Genomic DNA, 27854 nt, shown 5'->3' on the forward strand with positions numbered 1-27854 from the left:
TGGGGGGGGGGGGGGGAATTGTAACTATTTCTGCAATGTACTGGAAGTGTGTGCTGTGTACTATGGATCATTTAACGGTTAAATGATCCATAGTGTATAGTTCCAGGACCAGTACGCTGCAGAAATAGATTTACACTTCCCCCTTGCTTCTTCCAATCTGTCCAACTTCCCTGAATACCGAAAACCAGCTAATGACCACGTCCCGTATGACAGCCACAGCAAGCTCTGTAAGTTTCCTTAGTGTCCTTAGGTAGTCAGCGATGTGCGGCAGGGTCATCCCCCGTTGCTCTTGGGGCCCTTAGGTAGTTGGCGATGTGTGGCAGTGTCATTCCCTGTTGCTCTTGTGGCCTGGTGTCTCTTGGGGACTGTGGGAGGAGCTTCTGTGAGGTCCTCGTTTAGCTGCCCAGAGGACCCCAACAAGCACGGTAACTGAGCAGCCTGAAGCGATCTAAAAATGAAAGCGCCGGTATCAGCGCTATGTATCGGGGCATTTTCACAAGTACTTGTGAAAATGTCCTGTATCGGACCCAGTACTAGTATCGGGACATGCCTAATGAAAACTATGGCTTCTATGGCGTAGGCCTTGGGGCCCAATGGGACAGTATAAACATACAGGTAATGGTGAGAAGGGACTTAAGAAATCACAAAGCCCTCACTCTAATCAGTGCGTAGCACAGAAAAGACTTCTTAAAACAGAAGTTATTCACAGGTCTCACTCCTTCACATATACTAGAAGAGGAATATCCCTCATTTCAGGACAGTGGCTGGAGCCATGCAATATTTTGCATACAAACATTAGCACACAACTATTACCCCTATACCTGTAAGTGATTCCTCTATGTATTTACCTCCCAGCAATTGAAGTGGCAACATCAGAGCACAAAGATAAACCTTTCTATACAAATACTCATCAACTTGAAATCCCCCCCAGGCTACAAACATGCGCTCCTTGTTTTGCGTTGCTACAAAAAGTAGCCGGTGTTCTTTTGGCATTCAAAATAAATCATTGCAATTCCAAAAGTTTGTAACAAAACATGTAGGAACCCTTGAAGTTTGTTTAGGATATTTGTATGGCCATTGCAGACAACAGAACAATGAAAAAATGTTGGGGGATGAAGAGGGCCTATGTGAACATACCGGTCATAAGACAAACATTGTCATTGCTGTCCTTTGCAACTGAAAAAAGGATAGTTGCTGATTTTATGGCTTCGGTATATGGAGTCAAAAGCTTAGATCACAAATGCAGATAAGGACTTTCTTACTGATTTCATAATCTGCATTCTTGTTCCCAGTCCATGACTCAAAGGGGTTGATTTGCTAAAGGCAAATTGACTGTTCACTCTGCAAGGGAAGTTTATCCTTAGGTTAGTGAATGAGGTAAGGCTCTGCCGACTTCCACCATCCAATCATGTGCAAGCAAAAGTAATTTTTTAAAATTAACCTTGCACATGATTGGGTGGTCTTCGCAAAGTGAAATTTCACCACATTCACCAAACATTCCCTGCAAACTGCCTTTAGTGAATTGACCGCGATGCGTTTAAGGCAGAAAGTCAGCATAAAAGGTGCCCATACACCTTACAATTATCTGCAGATTTTCTGTGGTCAGATGGAAAAGGTGCAACAGATTCCTCCATCTACACTTAACTGTGTGTTTGGAGTAATCTCCACCTGGGCCAATCTGTTGCACTTTCCATCTGACCACAGCAAATCTGCAGATAAATTGTAAGGTGTATGGGCACCTTTACAGTTAAAGGAGAACTATGAGATGAGTGATTTCCACTCACCTCATTAGTTCTAGCCAACCTGTGACAATGACACTGTCACAGGTCAGCTCAGTAGATCGGGATGTGTTCGCTCACCTCTCGATCCTGTCACGGCTCTCTGCCGTGACAGGGGGAGGGGCTGGATTCCCCTCTCCGATCTTCCAGCGCTGACTGGCGGAATGGACGGGGGAGGGGCGGGTACAGCTGGCTCTGCCTCTAGATAGGCAGAACCAGCTGTCACTCACGCAGCTGGGCGGATCCCGACGTCTAAGTTCCAGCTCGCAGTATACTGAGCTTAGGGTAAAGGGAGGACGCTAGTTTGTGTCCTCCCGTTACCCTAAGGAGAACTATGGGGGAAAACACTGACCCCATAGTTCTCCTTTAAGCAACAAGTATTTTCAGGAAGAGCATTATAGCCCCTGTATTGTTCTGACATTCATTTCCAATAACATATGGATCATTTTTGCTAAAAGATCTTTTTTTAACCCACGTGTTAAGTGCTACCTGGGAATCCCTGAACATCCTATGTGTGCTCCCCAGCCTATCACTTTGCTCATTCCCCATTCATTCAAAACTTGGATTCTTGGACTTAGTTTCACCTCCCATTATAGTGCTACATTTGGGTCACCTGACTAGCAAAGCACCAGGTTCTGGTGGAGTGAGGCTAGTTCACACCACACATCATAACGCACACATGTACAGTACACTGTTGTAAACGCACATCCATCTGTATTAAAGTGTGCAGCATAGATGCATATGCTCTGTGTGTTACATTAAAATACATGGATACAGGTCCTAGTTTTGGGGTTTATTGGGCTGTCAAATGCAATGTGCCTCAATGCATGCAGCAAACTGCGATTTGTATTCATCTTTCCCTGTCGATTTTAATTAAAATCCATGTTTTGAAGTCATCTGCCCATATCTTCCGTTTCAATATTGATATATATTTCAATAAAGAGATTGAACTAACAAAGCAGTACTTTGCAATTGCAGCATTAGACATTTAATAGCAGTACACTGTGGTTGCAGTTGTAAGGGATTACAGCCAGTGATGGAAACAATATGGACATACAGTACATAGGCCATATGAATGGCACAATTAAATAAAGTTATGTTTCTATGTCCTGCATGTCTTTTATATGAAACAGCACAATCGGTATGAGAAACGGGACTCCACCAGAAGTAGCAGATAAGTCGCCATACTTTGTGGCCAGTGGGATTACACCCAAGCACAACCCCCATTTCTCTTATTTTCCATTCTTTTCTGGAGTAACTGTTACAATCACTGCAGCCTTTAGCACAGGGTAGGCTACCTTGGCTCTCCAGCTGTGCTGAAACTACAAATCCCATAAGGCATTGCAAGCCACAGGCATGCCTCCCAGAGAAGGAAGCATGATGGGATTTGTAGTTTCAGCACAGCTGGAGAGCCAAGGTTGCCTACCCCTGCTCTAGCAGACTCTTGGGCATTCGACACCTCAATGTCAGACGACTTACTCTGCCACATGCTGTGGCTTCATCCTGTGCCTGTAGTGCAATAGGATGGAACCAGAGCAAAAGGCAGGGGACAAAGGCATCAGACACTCCCAGAAGTGTGATGGAGGCTAGTGTTGGAACGGCATGGTGGTAGAAGACAGTCTGCCAGAGAGAACAGTAACTTCTATTGTAGGGAACTCATTTAAATTTTTTGCCAACTGTTCCATTTGTAAAACCCACCTACAGTTAAGACTTTTAGCCCTCATTCACATGGGTATCGGCCACCCCATACAGATCCGTCCTGCGTGCACAGCCGTATCGGGCAGCTCACAGAAGGACAGGTGCTGCGTGATTTGTACAATCCATCCAGTCAGCGCACGAGTACGGACACATGCACCAACGCGCAGGTCAGGTGGGCATAGGGCGGCGTACTCCCATAGAGGACAGGCTGCTGCGTATAAAACACAGCACCTGTCCTTCCCGGGAGCTGCCCGATGCGGCCGTGCACACAGCACGGACCGGTCGTTACCTGTGTGAATGAGGGCTTGGAGGGGGGAAAAAAACCCCACTCAAATTTCTCCTCACATTTTAATTGTGTGCTACATCAAGGCAAGAACCAAAATGGTACCATAGGTAAACACACGAGGAAGGCAGAGGCTACAAAAACCATCACGTTTTGAAGAATATACTGTAAGCAACCCTTTTTTGTCAACTTGCATCTGGCCTGAATTGGTTTACAGGACGAGCTCTGCAATTTTTTAAAATCTGATAAAAACAAACAAAAAAATCCCACAACAAAATGTTTTTTATTGGATTTTTTATTGAGTTTATTTCTGTACAGAACACGTGCCAGCAGGTTTAGATGATGCCAATCTGTAACAGAAGAGAGATTTATTAGAGTAGTGAAAGCCATCATAGAAAATGCATCAGAACTGGTGGAACCGATAACCAAACATCTACACAGCACAAATATATAGATCTATAGATATATCACTATTGCTTATGCTGCCAATGATTGGCTTGTATAGTAGCCAAGCAAAAACTGCATCTAGATATCTATATGCTGCAGATGAGTCGATAGAATGATAAGACTATCAATATCAGGAACTTGCAGTTTTTGCTTGGCTACTATACAAGCCAATCATTGGCAGGATAAGCAATAGTGATACCAGAAGTCACACAAGCATAAACCGTCCCACTACACAGCAGTGACAGCTGTTTACCAAACATAATTGGCTATAGACAATGCACAATCTAAAAGTAGACAGTTCTTTGCAACAACTTAATCTGGAACAGTTTCTTGTTCATAAACCAGTCATAATGCTGCTAGAATATTTGGAAAATGCTGTGCCCTTAAATATAATATCAACCTTGCTGTGCATCAGTGGTTCCTTTGAACACATCAAAGTATTCAGAGATCATATATGTTTTCATCATTTGCACAGTGGGGGAAGAAAAAAATTACAGATGTAGGCCTTTGCTAAAATCTGCTGCAGTCAGGGTGGTTAGTCTCCTGCCATTGAAAGATAAGATCACGCTTGTAGTTTTAGCTCTTACTCCAACCACCATTCCACAAGTATTCTAGGCTAACGCAGCAAGTATGCTGAAGTTTAAAATACGTACAAACTGCATAGAACCCCCATCCCTGTAAGCCCTGCACCCTACATAAAGAGAGGCCGCAGGCACAAATCCTCCCAAGAGACATTAGAACTACAGCGTAAGGGTACTTGCTACATGTTCTTGTAACACAAGTAGCTGGCCCCATGCAAGACTCAAGAGAAATAACCGACTGTTACTATCCCAGGTCACTTCTCAGTTACCATGAAAATAGGCAAGACTTGAACTTTACCTTGTTAGCAACATCGAGCGCATCATAATCGGGAGCAAGACGAACGTACGCCTTCTTCTCACCGTCTGGCCTGCAAAACAAGCAAGAACTTCATGTTGCGTGTCTTTCATAATATTGCAAACCTTCATGCTTATGACCTATATGCATCAGTGGTTCCTTTGAAAACATCAGAGACGTCAGCCAGAATAAGATTTCCATCATGTGCATTTTAAGTCAAGACCAAGCTTGAAAGTCTACAGCCTTGGTAGAAAGACTCGCTGCTTACCTGATGAGGGTGTTCACTTTGGCTACATCAATGTCGTACAGCTTCTTTACAGCTTGTTTGATCTGGTGCTTGTTTGCTTTGACATCAACAATGAAAACCAGAGTGTTATTGTCCTCAATCTTCTTCATAGCAGACTCAGTGGTCAGAGGGAACTTAATGATGGCATAATGGTCAAGCCTAAGATGAAGAATAAAATATTAGACATGTCCACTACAACAGTGTACACAAGTTCAGTCACTGGAGCACTGAAATTATGTAACTTTCTACAACTGGTTACCCACAAAACGACTGTTGCCCTGACCATTGCAACAAAAATCATGTCTGCATTTGAAGCATTTTATTCATGTTATGTACCTGCAAAAGCCTCTCTTATATAGGCATCTAAAAGCTCCGAGACTGCTGCATGGTGGTGTCATCTTGGATGTGACATTAGCAACCAGCGCTCACTCAAGTGGCACTTTATAGCATTTCCCTTCAGTCCTTCCACAGCAGCTACATAAAAGGTTGTGTAGGGAGGGGTGGAGCAGCTGGGCCAACACAGACAGAACCGAACTGAAACTAAAATGACAGATTCCATCATAACCCAAGGTGCTAGAACGGTCATTTAAGCTGCATACACCCCCATGTACACAAACTGCAGCAAAGGCAGAGAGCAGAATCAATGATTCCCACAAACAACTGCTTCCCCCTTTTCCTGGTTTCTAAGCTTCAGTTATATACCAACAGCAATGCTTTATCCTTCAATATAAATGAATATAAAATCTATTTCAGGTTAAAAATCCCGATATCCTGACCTCTGAAACATTATGTGCCCTGACACGTGGGACTTGGACATCCACCTTACAGGCCCAGCCTACCAGGACCCCACCATACAATACAAAGTCTCAAGTAGTGTTTAGGAAAACAATTTAGTAAACTGCTATTAAAGCACTAACAAGGTATTTATAAAGAAACTCTTAACAGTATAAATTCTTCAGTTAGCTCTTCTGATGAGTTATGGAAAGTTCCTGATCCAAATAAAGTATACATGACTATTTAAAAAAAAGTCTTTTGATAGTGGCTTTAAAGTTATTCGATTCCTGAGGCTTTTGGTACATCAGTAAGAAAAAATTGCAATCACGAAATCTCAGTCTTTGATCGCTTTGAAAACATCATCTGTACCAAAGAACTTCAGCGCAGATGGAAGATGAGAGTGGCAACCTTAAAACGTATTCTCCACCAAAGAATTCAAAACTGTCCACGCTTCACTGAATTCACTGTCCACGCTTCATTAGGACCAGAGAACTATCAAATCTAATTGCCCCTCTATTCCTGTTCTGGTGACTCCAAGATGCCCCCATAGGAAGATCACCCCTCTATTCCTGTTCTGGTGACTAATGTTTGACTTTCCCATGGCCTTCAGTCTCTAACAAAATGTCACCAAGTCAATAATGCTACATTCATACTTTACATTTTGGGATTCCTGTGACCGGAATCCTAAATGTCAAGTTTAGATGAGGCCGATGTCACCAGATCAAGTTAATGACCGGGTGACAGCGGCCACATCTGTTACTGGCCATTCGCATGTAATATGCGATACGATTAAATGAGATTTGGAATTGATTACCATCCCTGGACACACAATGACCCGTTCAAGTCATGCAACGGGTGACAGTGGCCACATCTAAAACAGGAGATAAAGGATTCCTACCACAGAAATGAATAGGTCCCTGGTGCAGGAATCCCAAATCTCAGCGTGAATGAGGCCTAGAGACAGTGTGAATCTCCCCATGGGAGCAGGTGAAAATCTGACAGGGGTTTTATCCCCTCACCACCATCCACACCTAAAGTTTGGGCTCCAGGTACAATGTAAACTGACTCTGCTCTTTGAACAACAAATGCAAACAAAATATTAACAGTACACATACTTGTTCCTTGTGGGGGCACTTTTCCTTGGGTATTTGGGTTGCCTCCTCAGTCTCAAGGTTTTGGGTCTCCGGAATGTAGGAGTGGTCCTGATCTTCTTCTTCTTGTGACTGTGAACACCTTTTAGTACGGCCTTCTTAGCCTTGAGAGCCTTCGACTTTGCTTCAGTCTTGGCAGGGACAGCTAGTATAACAAAAACACAATGTGATACATTAATAAACTTAAATCCAAGTATCCAACAGCAGTGTCTCAAAGCACTTCAATTTCATTATTTTACGCTTGCTTCCTTACAGACAGATTGCTGGAACAGAGATCTGGCCCATTTCAAACCATTATGTCAGATTGAAAGACATTGAAAACCATAGGAGGGTCAGGTGATGCCTGCCACCGGGTATAGGAGTAGATGATCACCTTATCTACAGAACATGTCTATAGGATGTCACACAGAAAATTACAACGCTACTAATATCTTATAACAACATTAATATGGAATTCAGGAGCCATCAGGATTTATTTATTTTTTTTTAGGTGCAGCTCCATTAAAAACTAAAGAAAACCTCAAAACGTAAGTCACCAGCCATCATTTTTAAGGAGTATTGGCTACCTGGATCCCGGTATTTGTCCAGCCTTGATTACCAGGAGCCATCAGGATTTTTTTTTCTTTTTCAGCACAGTGAGATGCAACGCGCTACAGTCGCTGTGCCCCTTAGAACGTAAAAAATTTCTCGTGGCGTTTCTATAAATTTTTTATATTTAAAAAAAAAAAAAACTTTGGTTGAGCCGTGGGCAGATTTGCTCCTACTTTCGATCCTATAAATACTGAGACATGAAGTAAGGGAATTTCTAACCATGTAAAAGAGGGCTGGGAAAATCCCTGGAGCCAGGTAGCCAATGCTCCTTAAAAAAAAAAAAATAATCCTGCTGTCTCCTGGATTGGACAGACTGGCCCCTGAATTCCATATTCATTTGTCCACCCCTGATGTAAAAACTTCATCTTCCATCATCTCAGCACTTCATCGCTCCTTTGGTCACATCCCTTCTGCAAAATACCCCAGTGTCAGTTTTCAGGGGGCAATGATGCCACCTCAGTCATGTGACTGCTAGTGTCTAGCAATGTGCTGCTAGGCCTGAGTTCTACAGCACAGGAAGGTCACATGCTCCCCCATTAGCAAAAACCACAAGGGGGATTTATCAAAACTTGGACAGAATTTGGAGCAGTTGCCCATAGTAACCTAACACTTTGTTCAGTTAAGCTTTGAAAATGAGAGAAGCCGATTGGTTGCCATGCATAGCTGCTCCAGTTTTGATTACTGGATTGGTAATTCCCCCCCATTGTACTCATGTTAAGATCAAGGAGACATAATGCTACAGTTGACACTGGCAGCCACTACAGAGTGCGTTAGCAGGTGGGTCACAAGGTTTTGCTAAAAAAGATAGGTTTCCATGGCAACATCTCCAGATTCTGTCTGCTTCAGTTTTGACAGATTTCCATCAAGGTATTGTGCTGAGGGGGAGCCATGCAAATGCAGGTATATCTGTGACCGGCAAAGTGACTGGGTCTCTAAGCCTGAGCTCTTCTCAGAGTAAACTACCTACCTGATACCGTGCAGACTTCACTGCTACTGGCACTTTGTTTTGGGGTTTTTTTGCAGGGAGAAAAAACAAACAAACAACATTTTGGATTTTAAAAAAAATGCTCCAAAAATCTGTAAACACTCGCAATGTGTACGCAGCCTGACTTGTACAGGTTGTCTGCACTCAACATGTCACTGGGGGCAGAGATCTGGCTGGTTTTTACAGTATGCAGACCTTTGTGAATGGGCCATTAGGCTCATCATGCAAGTTACAAACAGAACCAACCGGAACGATCCAAATCAGGAAGGAACTACAGATATGGTGGTAGATGGTACAGATTAGGGCTCCATACTTATGACAATCTGATTGCACAACCACCTTTACATCTAAATAATACGTAGTGTGTGTGTGGGGGGCTGTCTGATTAGATATAAATTGATGGGGAATGTCCCGACATTACATGGTGAATCTGAAGTTACATTTTAGTACAAAGGTAAACTAATCCTTTAATTGCTTCAAATAATGGCCAACTGGACACGTGCGTAGCCATCCACCCCAATCTACTATGAGCAGACATCACCTCTCTACTATAAACAATGCAGAGATCATACCATGAGGAATAGAGGCCTCTCCCCTGTACACATGTGGCCCCTGTCAGTACAACTCCGGGCCCCGGTACATCAGCATTGATGAGCTGGAATCACACTGGCCGTCATACTTTGATCGCTTATATAACATCACGCGTACCGGGGCCGGACCATACCATCAGGAGCACTAGCAAGAGGGGTGAACACAGCCGGCATGTGCCATCAGGATCAGTGGCCAGGGGGATGCACACAGCAGGCCGCGCACGGCGCTCCTTACACACGAGGCGGCCTGAGCTGGCACCATGCATGTAAGAGCACCGCACGTCACCCTGCTGTGAGCACAGAGGAGACCCGGTTGCCATGTGCGGCCCTACGGACCCTTATCCCCGCTCATATAGAGCGTAGAATCCTCAAAGTTCCACCCGCAGCTCTCACCTTCCTTCTTCGCTTTCGGTGCCATCTTGGGGAAAAGGAAGAGCTAAGGGTTTCCCAAGCAATATCAGCACGGGCAGCTGACGTTTACCTCTCGCGAGAACTCGCGTTGTTTCCGCAGTGCATGTTGGTAGTTGTAGTCGGCGCACTAGAGTGGCTCCATTTTACAGCTTCCTGGGGCAAGAGGAGGAGTTGTATGATTTTCAGATACGCCCCTACCTCGACAAGGGACGTTTGGTGAAAAGAAATGAATAAAGGTAGCACGCGGCGTTGTGTTGATGACGTCAGCGCGGCGTGTTATTGATGACGTGTGGAATGCAATTCAGAGGACACAAATGTAAATTAAGTTTTCAGTCTAATCAGCATCTTTGTCTGCCTGTTACAGCCTGCGAAATGACATGCGGGTTATACAGAAAAAACAACAACTTTACTTTGTATTTATAAACACTGAAAACTTACAGAATCTGGAGCTGTTACCCATGGCAACCAACCAGCTTCTTTTTTCAATGTGTTCAGTTTAACTTTGGAAAGGAAAAAGAGAAGCTGATTGGTTGCCACGAGCAACTTCTCCAGATCCTGTCTGCTCCAGTTTTTATAAATTCCCTCATTGATGGGCGTTGCTCATACAGCGGTTTACTTTAAGCGTTAACTCCATGTCCTAGACTGCTTCCATTTTTAGGGTGTAACATAAGGCATGGTCACATATACCTTACCCAAATCCCAATCCGCCCTCCTCGTGGCTAAGACCCCGTTCACACCAGGGCGGTTCAGCTGCGCAGATTCGGCTGCACGGATCCGCCGACATGAACGATCCCATACATTGCTATGGGGACCGTTCATGCGACCGCGTTGGTCCATGTGATCCGAACCGCCCCCCTGCCCGAACTGCTCCCTGCACTATTTTTGCCGCACTGATCACTGTAGTTTCCATACAGGTTTCAATGGAACTGCGCTAATCAGCACAGTTTTGGGCATTTTTAATTGCATTTCAGAGCTGAAACGTAATTCAAAACTCCCAAAACCTCCCATTTTGGATCAGCGCAGTAACTGCGCTGATCCGCAACCAGCCTGGTGGGAATGGGCTCTAAATTGCAGGGTGAATCTTCATGCATGATTCATGAATTCAGCCCGGCTGTGTATGGTTCTGCACGTACAGCCACATCATCCAGGTCTGGAGTTGTTTATAAGCAATGACTACCAGTCCCATCTACCACCACAGCACAAGGACTATGCAGAGTGTTCCCCTCGTCCCCACTCCAGCGCAGACCCCCTCCTCTAGGACCACTGGCATCCTAGCAACTAATCACATCAGGTGCCCACCTCCTCTGCAGTCATCAGGTTGCTAGGACTGCCAGCGGTCCTAGCAACTAGTGATGCCAAATGTGTTCTTCTTCACAACATTCCCATCCCCTTCATAACATTTCCATCCTCTGCTGCAGCCTGCTCCACTTGCCAGCTCCTGCCTCTGGCCTACTAATAAGGTATGTGGGGACAATAATATGAAGGGGACACACAATGTAGGGGGCACTCTAATGGGGGCACTCTAATGGGTGGACACAATAAGGGGGGCACTCTAATGGGGGGACACAATGTGGGGGGCACTCTAATGGGGACACTCTAATGGGCACATTATCAAAACCATATCATTTACTGCCTTTTATCAAATGAATATTGAGAAAAATTAGTTTCAGCCTATTGGCTCGGCCGACCACAACAGTCCCAGTCTCTCATGTGGCCTCTTGAGAAGATGAAATGGCCACCCCTTAGCTATATTGGCATATAGGTAGCATGTAGGCCACCGTGTCACAACAAGGGCATGAACGTGAGGTCTAAATGAGAGGGCACAATTAAAGAGGAACACCAGGATTTTATAAAAGTTAACCCTTGCAATGGTACAACCCCTGCACTGCAAGGATTAGCTGCTCATTTTGGTCTAAGGGTGCAAATAAAGAAAATATACTTGCCTGATCCACAATCCCGCCTGACTACTAGATTGGTCCCTGCGGTCTCTTCTCCCCCGGGCCCCTGGCGGTCTAAGCCCCGCTGACGTCATCACATCTATGCAATGTCCATTCTCCTGCATTATATGTGAAGATGCCGAGGGATAAACCACAGCTGGTGTGGAGGGGGACAGAGGTGAGCGCTGACTGCTGCAGGATCGAGGATCAGTATATGTACTTTATTCCAGCCCCTGGACCAAAACCAGCTTTTCATAATCCTGGAGATCTGATTTAAATACAACGTCAAGGCAGAAAGCTTGTGGAGTTGAAGTTTGTGGAGTGTTACTGGCAGTAATTTGAGGTACTGCAGACTGAGTGACCAAGTAACCAAGTAACGAAGGAGCATGGAGCCGGCTTCCCGACCAATCAAGAAGCTGGGCAGCGTGTAAGGACTCACTGCCTGGCTTCCTAATACCGGAAGTTCCGGTATCGTGATAGGCATAGGGAGCATTTGGGTGAGTACAAGTACTTGCCCAAATACTTGGCATCGGTACCAATACTAGTATCGGTATCTGTGCATCTCTAGTGTTTATAAAGATATTGTGGGAATGTGAGACACTGACTGTCCTAGGTAGGGATGCACCGATACCGTTTTTTCGGTATCGATTACGAGTACCGATACTTTGCTTTCGGTACTCGTTGATACCGAGTACCAATACTGGTGCTTTCGCTGATATGGAGCCGGCTTCCCAGGCAATATGATTGCCCAAGAAGCCGGCTCCATGTTGTCAGGCCGGCTTGGTTGTGCTAGGCCGGGAAACCAGCTTCCTAGCCGAAAAGCATCGTGCTGGCTTCCCAGCCAATCACGAAGGTGGGTTATTACTCGCAGCCCAGCTTCCTGATTGCACTGGAAGCTGGCTCCATGTTCCCATTCCTCTGACCGGAAGTTCTGGTCAGAGGAATGGGAGGAATTTGGTAGTCGCCCAAATACTCGGTATCTGCATCCCTAGTCCTAGATATAAAGAAATCCAAGAATGTGTAAAAACTGTGATGTGTAAAGAGGGAGGAGTCTGGAGTAGCAATAAATGTTCAACAATGGCTGTAGGTACAGTCAATCAAAAGGAATGAGAATGGGGAAGCTGATTGAAATGTTGTGCTCAGTAGATCATTGGCTTTGGGAATTTCTAGGGGAATGAAGATGATCTTATGGAAATTAACAGATAGGTAGTACATACGTCATTCCTGGATTTTGGATGAAAGGTAAGACATGATAAAGGAGGGCTGAAAGGTACAAAGATGTTTTGTTGAGTGTTGGTGTTGTGACTGTATGCACTGAACAAGGGAAGATAATACTAGAAAGGATAGACTGAAAAATGAAGTTACAGAATTTGAGGATGAGAAGTAATAGGGTCCTAAAACCGTCCTGTCACTTCTTCCATTAAATCATCCTAAACAGTTATTACTTTTTGTATCCCCTGGCCCTCCTATATTGAAATTGCATTGTTAACTGTATTGTCTCCCTCAGTTTTGTAAAGCGCTGTGCAAACTGTTGGCGCTATATAAATCCTGTATAGTGTATAATAATATGGAGTGAGATGGAAGGAGTGGTATAAAGAGGACAGCAAGGTGGGACTTGGAAATGATGGGCAGGATAATTAATGTAACTGTATCTTCATAGAAGGCAACATATAACAAGTCAGCACAGGTATTCATAAGACGGTTGTGTGAAGCTGCCAGGGCACATCTCCTGTGGCTCTAAATTCATTCAAAACAAGACAAAGTCGGATGATGTAACTGTACTTCAACTACATTCATTATTTACATTTACTGCAAGCAACATCAGAGCTGTTAATGTATATTTTTATTTATTTATTACAGGTATTTATATAGCGCCGACAATTTACGCAGCACTTTACATAGTTGCATATTCACATCAGTCCCTGCCCTCAAGGAGCTTACAATCTAAGGTCCCTATCTCACATGCATACATAGAGGGCCAACTTAGAGAGCATGTCTCTCTAAGACATGTCTTTGCATGTCCAGCATGTCTTTGGAGTATATACTGTATGTGTACATTGTGTGATAATATAAATACGTTGGGGCTTTAGGTAAGTACAACGTATGTACACTGCAGGCAGCTCATTCCCCTTAGGCCGCTTTCACACGGGCTGATCAGGAGCGGATCTATGCACGGATCCCCTCCTGATCGGAGCGGTACAAATCGGATTTCACCGCTGTGAAATTACCGGACCCAATGTCGGTCAATGGGGAATCACAAGTTAAAGGACATGTGTTCATTTACATCAGATTACCCCCAATCCGGCATAATCAGGTCTTTCGAAACAGAACACTGTTCCATTAGTTTTTCCGGACCTGGCCAGAGTCCGGGGTAACTGGGTGTAAACGGATGTGACCATGACTTATGTTACACATGGCTGCCCATAGACTAACATTGGGCATCTGATTGGGTCCGCCTCAAAAACTGCTGTGAAAGGGACCTTACCCTATGTACTAGAGTAGGTGTACGGGATGAGCAAACTACAAGCTATATCAAATACAACAAATTTGTAACTTCTAATTGGGTTTTTTTTAACCCCTTCATGACTGAGGCCTTTTTTTTTCATTTTTTGTATTGTCCTGATTATTACTTGATATAACCACAACCCTAAGGCCCCATTCACACCAGGGCGGCAGTGGTTCAGTGCAGTTTCCGCACAATTTTTGAAATGGCGTTTTTGGGCGATTCTAATTGCGTTTCAGCGCTGAAACTCAATTACAAAATGCCCCAAAACACGCTAATCAGCTTGTTTCCATTGAAATCTATATGGGAAATGCACTGATCAGCGCAACAAAAGTAGCTCAGGCAGCATTTTTGGCGGCAAGCTATTCGGATCACGCAGGTCCGCGTGCTTGCATGAACAGTCCCCATAGGAATGTATGGGAATGTTCATGTAGGCGGTTCAGCGCAGAAAAATCTGCACGACCGAAACGCCCTGGTGTGAACATGGCCCTAAGCTGGGTATGCAATTTTGGACGTTCGTACAAATAATCTTGTCAGAACATTCACAGGGCTGTTCACAAAAGGGTGAAGAGTTTGGAGGAGGCAGGAGAAGTGAACACTCTAGGCCAACATAGCTGATTTGGAAACATTCTCCAGTTCTGCTATGTTGTCCTAGATTGTTCACTTCTCCTGCCTTCTCCAAACTCTTCACCCTTTTGTGAATAACCCTGTTATTAGTAATGCTATTGAAGACTTGAGGAGAGTCGTTCAAATTATGGTTTTAACAATTGATTTTGGAATGAATGTGGTTTCTCCTCATATTCACAGTTAGAATTTCATTACCTTGAGAAAAGTTTTTTAAAGTATTTCTTTCATTCACATAGTCGCAAGATGAAGTCATTTATTTAAATCCACTTCTTGGTTACTGTAAACAGGTCGGACTATAAATCCATCATGTTGCTTGGTGAAACTGGTTATCTATTAACTGGTGTTTACTGTGGTAGAAACTCAGCTGCTAACAATGTAAGAGGTTTGTGTTTGGTTAATTTAGAAGCTAATTGTGTGCCAAAGAAAAAAATAGAAACATTTCACCAGCCAAGTATTGAAGTATCTGAAATATTGAAGGGACCTCCAGCTGTGCTACAAGAGCCCAAGCCAAGAGATACATTATAGGGGCCTTACTGGTTCCTACAATGAAAATGCTTCTTAATCACACATTGATCAATAACCAATATTAGCTGTGTGCAACACATGCAGATGCAAAGGGTGCCACCCTGTACAGGCCTGTCACACGTGAGCTTTCACCTCATTGTAATATCTCACTGTAGTGTCTACAGTGGCCACTAGATACTTGAGAGAAGCCCCTCTAGTTTTTAACTCTTCCTTCCCTTTTTCTTTCTTTCTGTAAAATCCTGCCAATTTTCTTGGAAGCTTTTAAAACTACACCTGTCATGTAGGTGGGCGACAGACGGACAGGTTGGGGTAAAGAATTCCAGAGGATGAGAGAGACTCTAGAGAAGTCCTGGAGGCGAGCATGGGAGGAGATGACTTGGGAGGAGGTCTTGGGATGAGCGGAGCCGATGGTTAGGGTGATACTTTGAGACCAGGTTTGAGATATAGCCGGGGGCGGAGTTGTGGATGGCTTTGTAACTGGTTGTTAATATTTTGAATTGTATCCTTTGGGCGAGTGGAAGCCAGTGCAGGGATTGGCAGAGGGGGTTTGCAGACACTGAGCGGTTGGACTATCATTATATTGATAGTCAGTGGGAAGAATGCTCATTACATATTATTATTATTATTATACAGGGTTTATATAGCGCCAACAGTTTGTGCAGCACTTTACAAAATGGGGAGACATTACAGTTACAATAGAATTTCAGTACAATAAGGTTAGGAGGGCCCTGCTCATGAGAGCTTACAATCTAGTAAGAGGGGCAAGTGATACAAAGGTAATAAATAACCCCCCCTCACTGGCTTCCAATCGCCAAAAGGATAACATTTAAAATATTAATAATGACTTACAAAGCCATCCACAACTCTGCCCCCGGCTATATCTCAAACCTTGTCTCAAAGTATCACCCTAACCATCCCCTCCGCTCTTCCAAAGACCTCCTGCTTTCCAGCTCCGTCATCAACTCCTCCCATGCTCGCCTCCAGGACTTCTCTAGTCTCTCCCATCCTCTGGAACCCCTTACCCCAACCTGTCCGTCTATCTCCCACTCTGACTGCCTTTAGGCAATCCCTAAAGACTTTTCTCTTCAGGGAAGCCTATCCCACCTCAAAACCAGCCACTCAAACATCACGTTCTCAAACAATTCATCCCCGCACAGCTACCTCCTCATGTATCACTTGCCCCTCCCTTTTAGATTGTAAGCCATCACGGGCAGGGCCCTCCTTACCATCTTGTCTTGAATTGTATTCTAATGTCTCCTTTATATTGTAAAGCGCTGCGCAACCCGTTGGCGCTATATAAATGCGGTATAATAATAATAATATTTGTTTAGATTGAGTTAGTGGAAGAAGTAAAAGGACAGTTATTATGTTGAGGGGGGGAAATGGCTTCCCTAAATAGATGAGTTTTCAAGGATCACCTGAAGGTGGACAGCGTAGGAGATAAGCGGACATATGTGGCTAATGGGAATTATGTCCCCCTTACAGATAGCTGAAAAGTAACAGTGTTTACTTATCCGAAAGGCAAAAATTGCTCACTACTCAAGGAACCTCTAGCAACCTCTGGAGGAACCCTGGTTGGCAAAGGCTGGGCTACAATGTACAGGTCTTGATGTATGTATAATTGTGAGCAAAGTTCTACAATTTTATCATTATGGTAATCTTGTATCTTCATGATATTCATACGATATGTGATTTTTGAACTTGGCTCTATTTACTAACTTCTTCTTGGACTATTAATAAAGTCAGAGCCATCTTTACCGCAGGGCAAAAGGGGCAACTGCCCCGGACCCCATAATTAACAGGGGCCCACAGCTGCTGTCCTTTTAGTCTGGAGTGGCAGGCAGAAGACGAGCGGCCTTGACAGTGGGGAGATCATCACTGACATCGTCCAACCCTTTCTCCTGTTGCAGTGGTTCCTGCTATACTGGTGACTGCTGGGGGCATTGGGATCTCTACTGGTGCCTGCTGGGGGGTTTAGATCTCTACTGGTGCCTGCTGAGAGCATTTAAATCTCTACCGGTGACTGCTGGGGACATTGAGATCTCTACTGGTGCCTGCTGGGGACATTGAGATCTCTACTAGTGACTGCTGGGGGCATTGAAATCTCTACTGGTGCCTGCTGGGGACATTGAGATCTCTACTGGTGCCTGCTGGGGACATTGAGATCTCTACTGGCGCCTGCTGGGGGCATTGAGATCTATTCTGGTTCCTGCTGAGGGCATTGAGACCTATACTGGAGACTGTAGGGTACACTGAGACTCTGAGATCTATACTGGTGACTGTTGGGGACATTGAAATTAAATGTGTATATTTTTTTAGTTCCTTTTTGGAGGTAGGTGGATACGGGGTTCTGGGTCGAGAAGGGGGGAGGGGGGTGATGGAATCAGGAGGGTTGTGGGGGCAGAATCTTGCCCAGAGCCCAATTAATATTAAAGACGCCTCCGAATAAAGGTCACACAAAGTTAGAAAACCCAACATTCTGCGTGACATCATCTAACAGCAAATCTGGTTTGTATTTAGTTGAAATCCATGTGCAGACTCTTTCCATGTAGCCTGAGGGTGGATGTTCTGTGTCACAGTGACAAGTAACAGGTCTAATAGAGGGATGAATAAGAAGGGGGAGGGGGGTTCATTCTGGACTGACTCTCTATCCTTCTTACCACCTCTGATCACTCTGCACCCAGCATGGGGCAATGCAGGGACTTCCCAGCAGCTTCCAGGAGGTTTATGAGTCCCTGCAAACACCCCCAGCATTAAACACAGACCACAGAGTCAGCAGCAGGGGAGGAATCAGAGCCCGGGAATAATTGCCAGGCGACTGAGATATTTGAGTCAGAGTAACAAGAAGCAGCTGCAGGTCCGCCTCCTCTTTCTCCTTCTCCTCTGAGCTGGATCCGAGTGGGCTCCATCGTGATACCTCCTCCTTCTCCTCTGTACAGGCAGATGACAGGTAAGCCTGCGATCATTAGATGTCTGATAAGCCTGGCACTGCAGATGGTGTCTGGAGCAAAGATTATCATTATTCACATGTGATCACTGACATGCAGAACAAGGTTTTATCAAAGCCAAGATGCATGTATGTGATCATCAATATGCAATTTTCTATAGAAGAATACATGCACATTCACACAGGGTCTATAATGTACCCCGATGCTGGGTTTATGTTGTATTGTTGTATTAGATCTCCGTTGTTGTCTGCACACTGTCATGATGCTTGTTGTGTTGTCTGATGTGTTGCCATGCCGGCTGTACACTGAGTAGACTGGAGGAGTGCGGTGCTGCCTCTCCATGTGTTAGATGCGCTTCACATCTCTTGGAATTTCCTGCTCTCATATTACTGCCACAGTTCTGCAGACTTCACCCCGGCCAGGCTTTGTCTAGCATTGTTTGGGGATGATCTGGCTCTGCTGCTCACATTGGGATGATCTTCGTTCTAGAACATGTTTTCCTGGGTGAGAAAGAAAAGTTTTCCTAACTTTCACAAAGTTTCCTCTGTAGAGGGTAAAATAAATAGACTTCTTGTGTGTTTCTTCCCCGCTTTAGGTGAAAACAGGACTTTGTCTTTGGTTACAATATAATTTACAGCTTTTTTTCATCTCAACCTGTATTCATCAGACTCAGGGAACTTAGTGTTAAGTAGTATTAAAGTCTTGTTTTTTTTAACATACACTATATTGCCAAAAGTATTGGGACATCCCTCAAAATCATTGGATTCAGGTGTTCCGTGAAATTTCCTTGCTACTAAATATTCCACGGTCTTCTGTTAGTGGTATTATAACAAAGTGGAAGCGACTGGGAACAACAGCAACTCAGCCACGAAGTGGTAGGCCATGTAAAATGACAGAGCGGGGTCAGCGCATGGGATTGTAGAACCCCACCGCACCTACAACCTATAAATACATTAAAATATATGACAGAATAAATAAAAACTATACAAACGATATGAGTGGAAAATATTGGCCGCGGCGCTTTATTGGGGTTAAAAGCAAAATATAAATTCTTTATTTAAATTCAACAACACTAATATATAAACGAATGAACTTTTAAAACGAGTTAACATAAAGTAGCTCAGTCACCCAGACTCGAGCCATACTCATCACCAGTCCAATATAACATTAACACTGTCCACCCACATCCATGGGGCCACTTCATTATATTTGTGGCCCTGACATGCTGAAGCACACAGTATGCAGAAGTCGCCAACTGCCTGCAGAGTCAATAGCTACAGACCTCCAAACTTCGTGTGGCCTTCAGATTGGCACAACAGCAGTGCGTAGAGAGCTTCATGGAATGGGTTTCCATGGCCCAGCAACTGCATCCAAGCCTTACATCACCAAGTGCAATGCAAAGCGTCGGATGCAGTGGTGTAAAGCGCGCCACCACTGGACTCTAGAGAAGTGGAGACGTGTTCTCTGGAGTGACCAATCACGCTTCTCTGTCTGGCAATCCGATGGACGTGTCTGGGTTTGGCGGTTGCCAGCAGAACGGTACTCACCTTCCTGAATTGTGCCAAGTGTAAATTTTGGTGGAGGGGGGATTATGGTGTGGGGTTGTTTTTCAGGGGTTAGGCTTGGCCCCTTAGTTCCAGTGAAGGGAACTCTTAAGGCATCAGCATACCAAGACATTTTGGACAATTTCATGCTCCCAACTTTGTGGGAACAGTTTGGGGATGGCCCCTTCCTTTTCCAACATGACTGCGCACCAATGCCCAAAGCAAGCTCCATAAAGACATGGATGAGCGAGTTTGAGGTGGAGGAACTTGACTGGCTTGCACAGAGTCCTGACCTGAACCCGATTTAACACAATATGTTGTGGGATGAATTAGAGCGGAGACTGCGAGCCCGGCCTTCTCGTCCAACATCAGTACCTGACCTCACAGGTGCGCTGCTGGAAGAATGGTCAAACATTCCCATAGACACACTCCTAAACCTTGTGGACGCCTTCCCAGAAGAGTTGAAGCTGTTATAGCTGCAAAGGGTGGGCCAACTCAATATTCAACCCTATGGACTAAGACTGGGATGCCATTAAAGTTCATGTGCGTGTAAAGGCAGGCGTCCCAGTACTTTTGGTGATATAGTGTATATCAACTGCTAGCAAGCAGTAGATAAATGCAAAAACATAAAAAAACTGTTACCAAAAAGGTATAAACTTACCTGTGTCTCCGCCGTTCGCTCCCCTCCGAAGTTCTGAACATTCTCGGGCGGCCGCGAAGGATGATGGGGCAGGAGAAGAGGTGAGACAAAGTGTAAGTCAATGCATGCAGCCAGAAGCATGCATGCGCACAGACACCGTGGGACACAAAAAATGCAGCAGTCAGTGCTGGGTCAAAGACCAGCACCAGCGCTGGAGGGACCCCTGAAAACTACTGGAAAGAAGAAGATCAGGTAAGTCCTTACACCAGCTTGGGGGGGCTGTCACTTGAATGTCACTTTAAACTCTCAAATTGTTTCTTTACACTTTTGCCCAAACACTAAGTTTCCATTCACACCTAGCCATATTGTCGCAGCTGATGCAGCACGATAAAACGCTCCCCCCAAGTAATCCTATTGATTTCTATGGCCCCCGTTCACATTTGTGAGCTACTTTGGGGTAGATTTCAGCGAGTTTTGTCCCATAGACACAATAGAAAACGTGCGTTGCTATTTTTTTTGCTAATTTTTGCACGCGTTTTTCCCATTCACATGAATGTGCCAAAATCTGCTCTCAAAAACGTGACTTAACGTACAAATGTAAAACGCGGGTAATAGGTGTCACCTAGTTGTGAATGGAGCCCTACAGTCATCATGTTTACAAATAGCTCCAACTCTCTTAGCTTAACTTCTCTAAGCTTCCTGTCCAGTACAAGATCACAAGGGGAGCACAGTCTCCAGCAACTGTCCATCTACTAGCTTGTAGAAGGGTGGATTAAGGAGCATGGATACATGTAGAAATACTGCTGCACTCCTTACCAGATATCCCAAATTATCATGGGTGCGGATGGTGCCACTTGAGGCAGAACCTATGAGGTAAGTCACCAGCAAACCACAGTGAAGTGAAGACGATGTCTATTTATGGCCTCATATTGTCATTCATAAATGCAACGTTTCTGGGCCACACAGGGTCCTCTTCAACAGACTTGAAATGACATTGTTTGATACATTGTCATTTCAAACCTGATGAAGGGGACCCTGTGTGGCCCCGAAACGTTGCGTTTATGAATGACCATATGCGTCAATAAACAGACATTGTCTTCACTTCTCTATGGTGTGCTGGTGACTTCCCCCATAAGTGTGTGTTTGTGCAGACACACACAGCTTACTAGCACATACAAGGCTGGCTCCATAAGACCCTGCATGGGAAAGGAGTCACCCTTAGGGCTTCATCACACCTTCTGCGTTTGGGCTCTGCTTGCTGTCTTGCCTTGTCATGGATGGTAACAGTTCACACCGCCGTGTTCCTGCATGCAGTATTCCGGTATGACATGCAGTACTTTTTTTAGACATACCACAGTGAGACATGGTACAAGCGGTGAGCCCACAGAAGGTAATGGAATGCCACTTGTGACATTTCAATAAAGTTCTAACAAAAAAAAAGGAACAGTGTGATGCATCTTGGTCGAGCACATCGGCACTGTCTGGCCACACGTGCGGATGAGTGTGGCTGCTGGTGTGAACAAGTACAACAGGATATCAGGACCAGTGATCAGGGGACCAGATGATTCTGCAGGAAACGAAAACTTTTATACATCAAGAAGCAGCATCCATTGTCAGTGATATAATCATCATCATTATTTTTTAATAACTTCCATGGATGACGCGCTGATCCATCCACGTATCTCACCCTGTATTGGCTTAAAACATAGCTTTTATGTAAACCAGAATCTTTTGAAATGATTTATTTTCTATTTGATCTATTTCAGGTATTTATATAGCACCAACAATTTACTCAGCGCTTTACATAGTGCACATTCACATCAGTCCCTGTCCTCAAGGAGCTTACAATCTAAGTTTCCCATTTCACATGCATGCATACACGCATACTAAGGCCGATTTACACAGGAGCCAATGAACCTACCAGCATGTAGATATGTACATACTGTATACCTGTGTGTATCTTACTGAGAAAAGGCGGTACTCATTGAATCAATTAAGTCCATTTGAATCCATTACTTACTGTATCCAGAGGTCATCTATCTCCTATTCATTTATCTGATCTTTATATGGATTTAAAAAAAGACTGATCTGAAAGCTGTGCAGGTTCAGGTGTTGAAACCAAATTGGACAACCGTTCAGCTTTTCAGTATTACAGTAGTGCTGCATAATGCGTATGTAAAGCCAAAACTATTTGTTTTGTTCTGTGTAGAGTGGAGAATGGCTAAATGCCCTGACAGTTTATAGTTTGCTCTGTGTCCTGGAGATATAACAGGAAGTGAGAGTAAATCTCCCCAAAGTGAAGGATATTCCCCTCTTATCACTGAAACTAAAGGGGAATACCCCTCTTCGAGGATTAATCCCCACCCTTTGCTTTGGTGACAACTCTGAAATAAGGATTGATCTGCATTTTGTCACCTTCACCAATCAGGACGTAGAATGCACAATATACAAGTTTTTCAGCCAGGTTTCAGGGGTGCTGAAAATGGCCTGCAGGTATGCAAAATACATGAATCAAAACCGCACAGTGTATTTTACCCAAACTGGGGCCTCCTATCTGTATAGTATATTTTAGTCAAAAGATGAACTTAACTTTCAATTATTTACTTAACTAGGGTAAAAATCATTTTGATTGCTGGCTATGGCCTCATTGTAGTACTTCCTGTCCCTATGGCTCGCTGTCTTTGGACAGGAAGTGAGGGAAAATCTTCCCGGTTGGGATCTAGACAGGGATATAACAGGGAAACAGATTCTACCGCTCTACCACTGTACACAAAACTACTACATACTGTTTTTGCTTGGGATAGGGTTATATATAGCAAAACTGGGACCTCTCAAGAGTCCATATGATTACCGGATCTCCAGGTCACCCTGGATTCCTTTTCAGCCTGTGAGCTGGCCCCAATTCGTAGACTCAAATCGCACTCTGCCCAAAGAATATCACTGCGGAGGAGGAAAGAGCGGGATATAAGTACAAACTTTGCTTTCCTCCATCAACTCCCACTGGACATTGAAGGAGACTTGTGGCCCGAGGAAGCTGGAGAGTGCATGCGGATGGGGTGGGGGTGGGTTGTAGTAGAGATAAAGGTGATGGGGGAGGCAGGCTGGGATATAATTGTCCTTGCATTTAATTACCTATAAATAGTCAATGTGTTGCCTATGCATTGTCACAACTTCCCATTTGTTTCCTTTGTTTTGTCAAAACTCCCCATTTGTTACCTCAAAATTGCCAGCTTACTGCCCAAGCATTTTTCCATTTGGCATTTCCATTTGTTGCCAAATGCATTGCTCACCTGCTGCCAGTATGTTGCCACTATTCCCTGTGTGTTGCCTCCATATTTACCATGTTTGCTGGTGTATTACCAGTGTGTAAGGTTATGTTGCCATCTTTGTGAGGGTCAGACCAAGCCAATACTGTTTATTATGGGGTCTATATTAATATAATATTAATATGATTTACCCACCCTGCAGGCCTGTCACGCCCCCAAAGTCATGGATTGTACATGCCACAGTGGTACTGTACCCCCTGCTGAATGTGGGAGCCATGCGGGTATAAAACTGTCCCTATAGATGTGAATAAAACGGCTTTTGAGCTAGTGCTTTAGTCTGTACGGCATAGTCATATTGACTGTAGTGTGACTATATAAGTGGTAATTAAAGGGCAGATCAAGAAGCGGAGGGCATGACCACAGTTGGTTAGACGGGTGCTGGATTCATATGTGGAGTTGTGTTGTAGCCAGGGTTGGAGACCAAGAAGCGGAGGACATGACCACAGTTGGTTAGACGGGTGCTGGATTCATATGTGGAGTTGTGTTGTAGGCAGGGTTGGAGACCAAGAAGCGGAGGACATGACCACAGTTGGTTAGACGGGTGCTGGATTCATATGTGGAGTTGTGTTGTAGGCAGGGTTGGAGACCAAGAAGCGGAGGACATGACCACAGTTGGTTAGACGGGTGCTGGATTCATATGTGGAGTTGTGTTGTAGGCAGGGTTGGAGACCAAGAAGCGGAGGACATGACCACAGTTGGTTAGACGGGTGCTGGATTCATATGTGGAGTTGTGTTGTAGGCGGGGCATTTGTTAATAGTGTAAATGTTTAAACAAATATGTAGAGCTAGAAGCATTCCTAACTTTACATGTGGTTAAAATAATAAAGAATCCAGGCGGTCACCGCTCATATATTTCAATTTATTAGCACAAACCACTGGAGTCTTTTTTTTTATACATAGTTAAATAAATGTCAAACATTATATCAATATATAAGATAATTATATAAATTGCAGATACTAATAGAGGTTAGACAAAACCTTTATAAAATAAGATATAATGACTGAAGAAAAAAAACAAATCAAATTTTTATTGCAAAATGCAAAAATACCATTTCCTTCCTCGGGTGTAATGAGAATAGTATGTTTGGCATGCTGTCATTTAAACTCGGCAAACAATTCAGTAAATAATTAATTGGCTGTGTAGTTTTGACCACAAAGTAAGCACAATTTCCAGTGAACATGGACAGGGTGATACAGGTCAACTTGCTACTGTTTATGTATAGCTAGTAGCCCACTCACTGTCAGATTTGGTCCCACATATTGCTGGTATAATTATATTAGGAGGGATTGTTGGGAATCAGCAATTGTCTCTTTTCTCTTATACTTAAAGTGTATATAAACCCAAGAAAAAAAAAATTTCATATTTTGAAGTTTACCACTCCTTGGATGTGGTGGCTGCATTTGTTTTCTATTTCTCAAGCTTTTTTTTCTTCTTTTACCTGGTGATCCTGCCAGTAAGGCCCTATTCGCACTTGCAAATTGGGCCTATTGCTGAGTGTCCTGAACTCCTCAGTGAGACTTATGCGATTTACTATGTACAATACAATGACAATACGATGGCAGCTGCCACTGCCTGCAGTTGCTTTCAGGCTGTTTGCATGTATTCACACATGCTGTGATTACCTGTGGACAACCGTACCAGGATGCAGACTGTTTGCGATCAATTCTATTCACAAGTGTGACTGGGGTCTAAAACATCCCCCGTCCTAGGGTGATAATGCTAATTCACTCTACTGTATCTGTGAAGGAGCAGCATTGTCACCTTAGCCTGTTTGCTCCTGATTTGAACTACGGAACACCTCCTCACTCTTTTCCATAACAGGTGGGAGGTGTTCACAAAGGAGAACTGAGCAGGGCTGATAACATTGCTAACTGATAATAGTTCAGCAGAGTGTACAGGAAGTTACAAGCTCATTGGATTTCTGGCAGGATCAACAGGTATTTTTTTGCACTTATCGAATGGTATATTTAACAGAACAATAGGGAGCAAATAGGAAACGTTCATTGTTAGGTTTTACATACACTTTGTTTTTAGATACTGGTGGACATAATGATCTAATTTTTTTTTTACCTGTTTGACATTTGCTGGACAGTACATGTGCAGTGAGATCTTCGCAAAGTCCCTGCACTTATAGATTATCTATAATCAACTAGATATTGTCAAACATTCCCCATCTGTCAAGTCGATGTCCTGCCTGCCATCATCTAGTGTTATCTTATTATGTCCATAAAGTGGTTTGCTGCACAAAGAACTTCATTGACTAAAGTGTAAAATGAGGTGAAGTGCAGTGAGTGAGTCTGTGGGGCCTTGGAAACAAGCAAAATTGTAGAAATGTTACCAGCACATTGAAGTTTTTTGTCATATGACCAACAAGCGCTTTCGGGTACCCACAGGGTCCCTTCATCAGGCTGTCAATGCTAAAGCCTGATGAAGGGACTGTGTGCGGTCCTGAAAGCGCTTGTTGGTCATATGACAAAAAACTTCAATAAATTAAGCTTTTGCTATCCTAAAAGGACTGGTGTGCTGGCGACATTTCTACAATTTTACTGACATTCGCGGCGCCATCCACAGTCACTGCGAGCACCCCCCATTACAAGGGACATATCGGTAAGCAGTGTGACAAGGATAGTACTTATTGCTTGGAAACAAGCAATCACGGCCAGCAGAACCAATGTTTTATAAAATTCCCCAGAAATTGATTGCATCTTTATGTACACTTTAGTGAATCAGGCCCAATATATCTGAGTTACCTGGACAGTGACAGTCTAACTATGGTAATTGGACCTCAGATAACACTTAGCTTGGCAGTGTGCCATGATGTACTGTACTGTACATACAGGCATATACTTTTGTTTTTTCCCACTAACAATGATTAATTATATTTTATCTCAAAAGTCTTTTTTAGGTTTGCAGTGATAACAAAGCAAACTCCCATTAGTATTCATTTTGTAAAAGTCTGTTCATCGGGACATTCATTTTTGTTGAATTTTACATGCTAGTATTTTACATAATTTTTTTATAGTATTAATAATTGATTACCCACATCCAACCACTATCCAGATTTTGCAGATTTAACCTCTGTATCCAAAATTTGCACCATAAAGTATCTAATAGACATGCACAATCCGTTTAGTTCCGAATCGAAATTCGGACGAAATTTCGGAGATTCGGATGCATTCTAATTCCGAATTACATATATAACTAATGCAAACGAATCCGAATTTCCGATTCGTTTTTTTGGATGAACTTTCGTTTTTTGGACGAAATTTCGTTGCAGCAAAGTGACATTTGAGAACAAAAAAACGTTTTTTTCCTCTTAAAATGTCACTTTGCTGCAACGAACAAACGAAACGAAATTTCGTACGGAGTACCGCTAACGAATTTAGTCCGAATTCCGAAACGAATTGACTTTCGGACCCGAATTCCGAAAAACGAAATAAAGCAAAATCCGAATCAAAACTAAACGAAACTAAACTAATTTTTTGCTGGTGCACATGTCTAGTATCTAATGTACTCCCTTGTTATCTCTCGCCTTGACTATTGCATCTCCCTTATCGTTGGCTTCGACTATTCCACCTTCACTCTATCATGAATGCTGCTGCCAGACTCTTCTACTGGCAATCAACCTTACCAACTGTTCAATGACCACCCCCCTCTACCAATACCTCCACTGACTCCCACTTCCCCAACAAATAAAATTCAAACTACTAACAATACCATACCAAGCCATCTACAACTCTGTCCCCAGCTACATCAACAACTTCATCTCAAAATATCACCCAAACCGTCTTCTCCACTGCTCTCAAGACCTCCTGCTCTCCAGCTCTCTTTTCACCTCCTGCCATGCTCATGTATCCCATCTACTGGAACTCCCTACCCCAACCTGTCCGCCTATCTTTATGCACTCCTTCAAAACTAATATTTTCAGGGAAG

At 43.8% G+C, this 27854-nt stretch overlaps 1 protein-coding gene and 1 long non-coding RNA gene across 2 annotated transcripts; one reads left to right on the forward strand and one right to left on the reverse strand.

The window, feature by feature from the left end:
* Positions 1-4039: 4039 nt before the first annotated feature.
* On the reverse strand, positions 4040-9951 carry RPL23A (ribosomal protein L23a). The gene is made up of 5 exons (XM_018554998.1): positions 9853-9951; positions 7258-7438; positions 5351-5527; positions 5086-5155; positions 4040-4109 (listed from the first exon to the last, which is right to left on the reverse strand). The coding sequence occupies exons 1-5, from the start codon at positions 9875-9877 to the stop codon at positions 4095-4097; spliced, it is 468 nt and encodes a 155-aa protein (XP_018410500.1). The 5' UTR covers positions 9878-9951; the 3' UTR covers positions 4040-4094.
* Positions 9952-17228: 7277 nt separating this feature from the next.
* LOC108785858 lies at positions 17229-17652 on the forward strand. Its single transcript, XR_001941155.1, has 2 exons — positions 17229-17434; positions 17465-17652. It is a non-coding gene; the product is annotated as an uncharacterized LOC108785858 (long non-coding RNA).
* Positions 17653-27854: the final 10202 nt, after the last annotated feature.

This window comes from Nanorana parkeri, unplaced genomic scaffold (assembly GCF_000935625.1).
Source record: "Nanorana parkeri isolate BGI_ZX_2015 unplaced genomic scaffold, ASM93562v1 scaffold181, whole genome shotgun sequence".
In the NCBI taxonomy this organism is placed as follows: Eukaryota; Metazoa; Chordata; class Amphibia; order Anura; family Dicroglossidae; genus Nanorana; species Nanorana parkeri.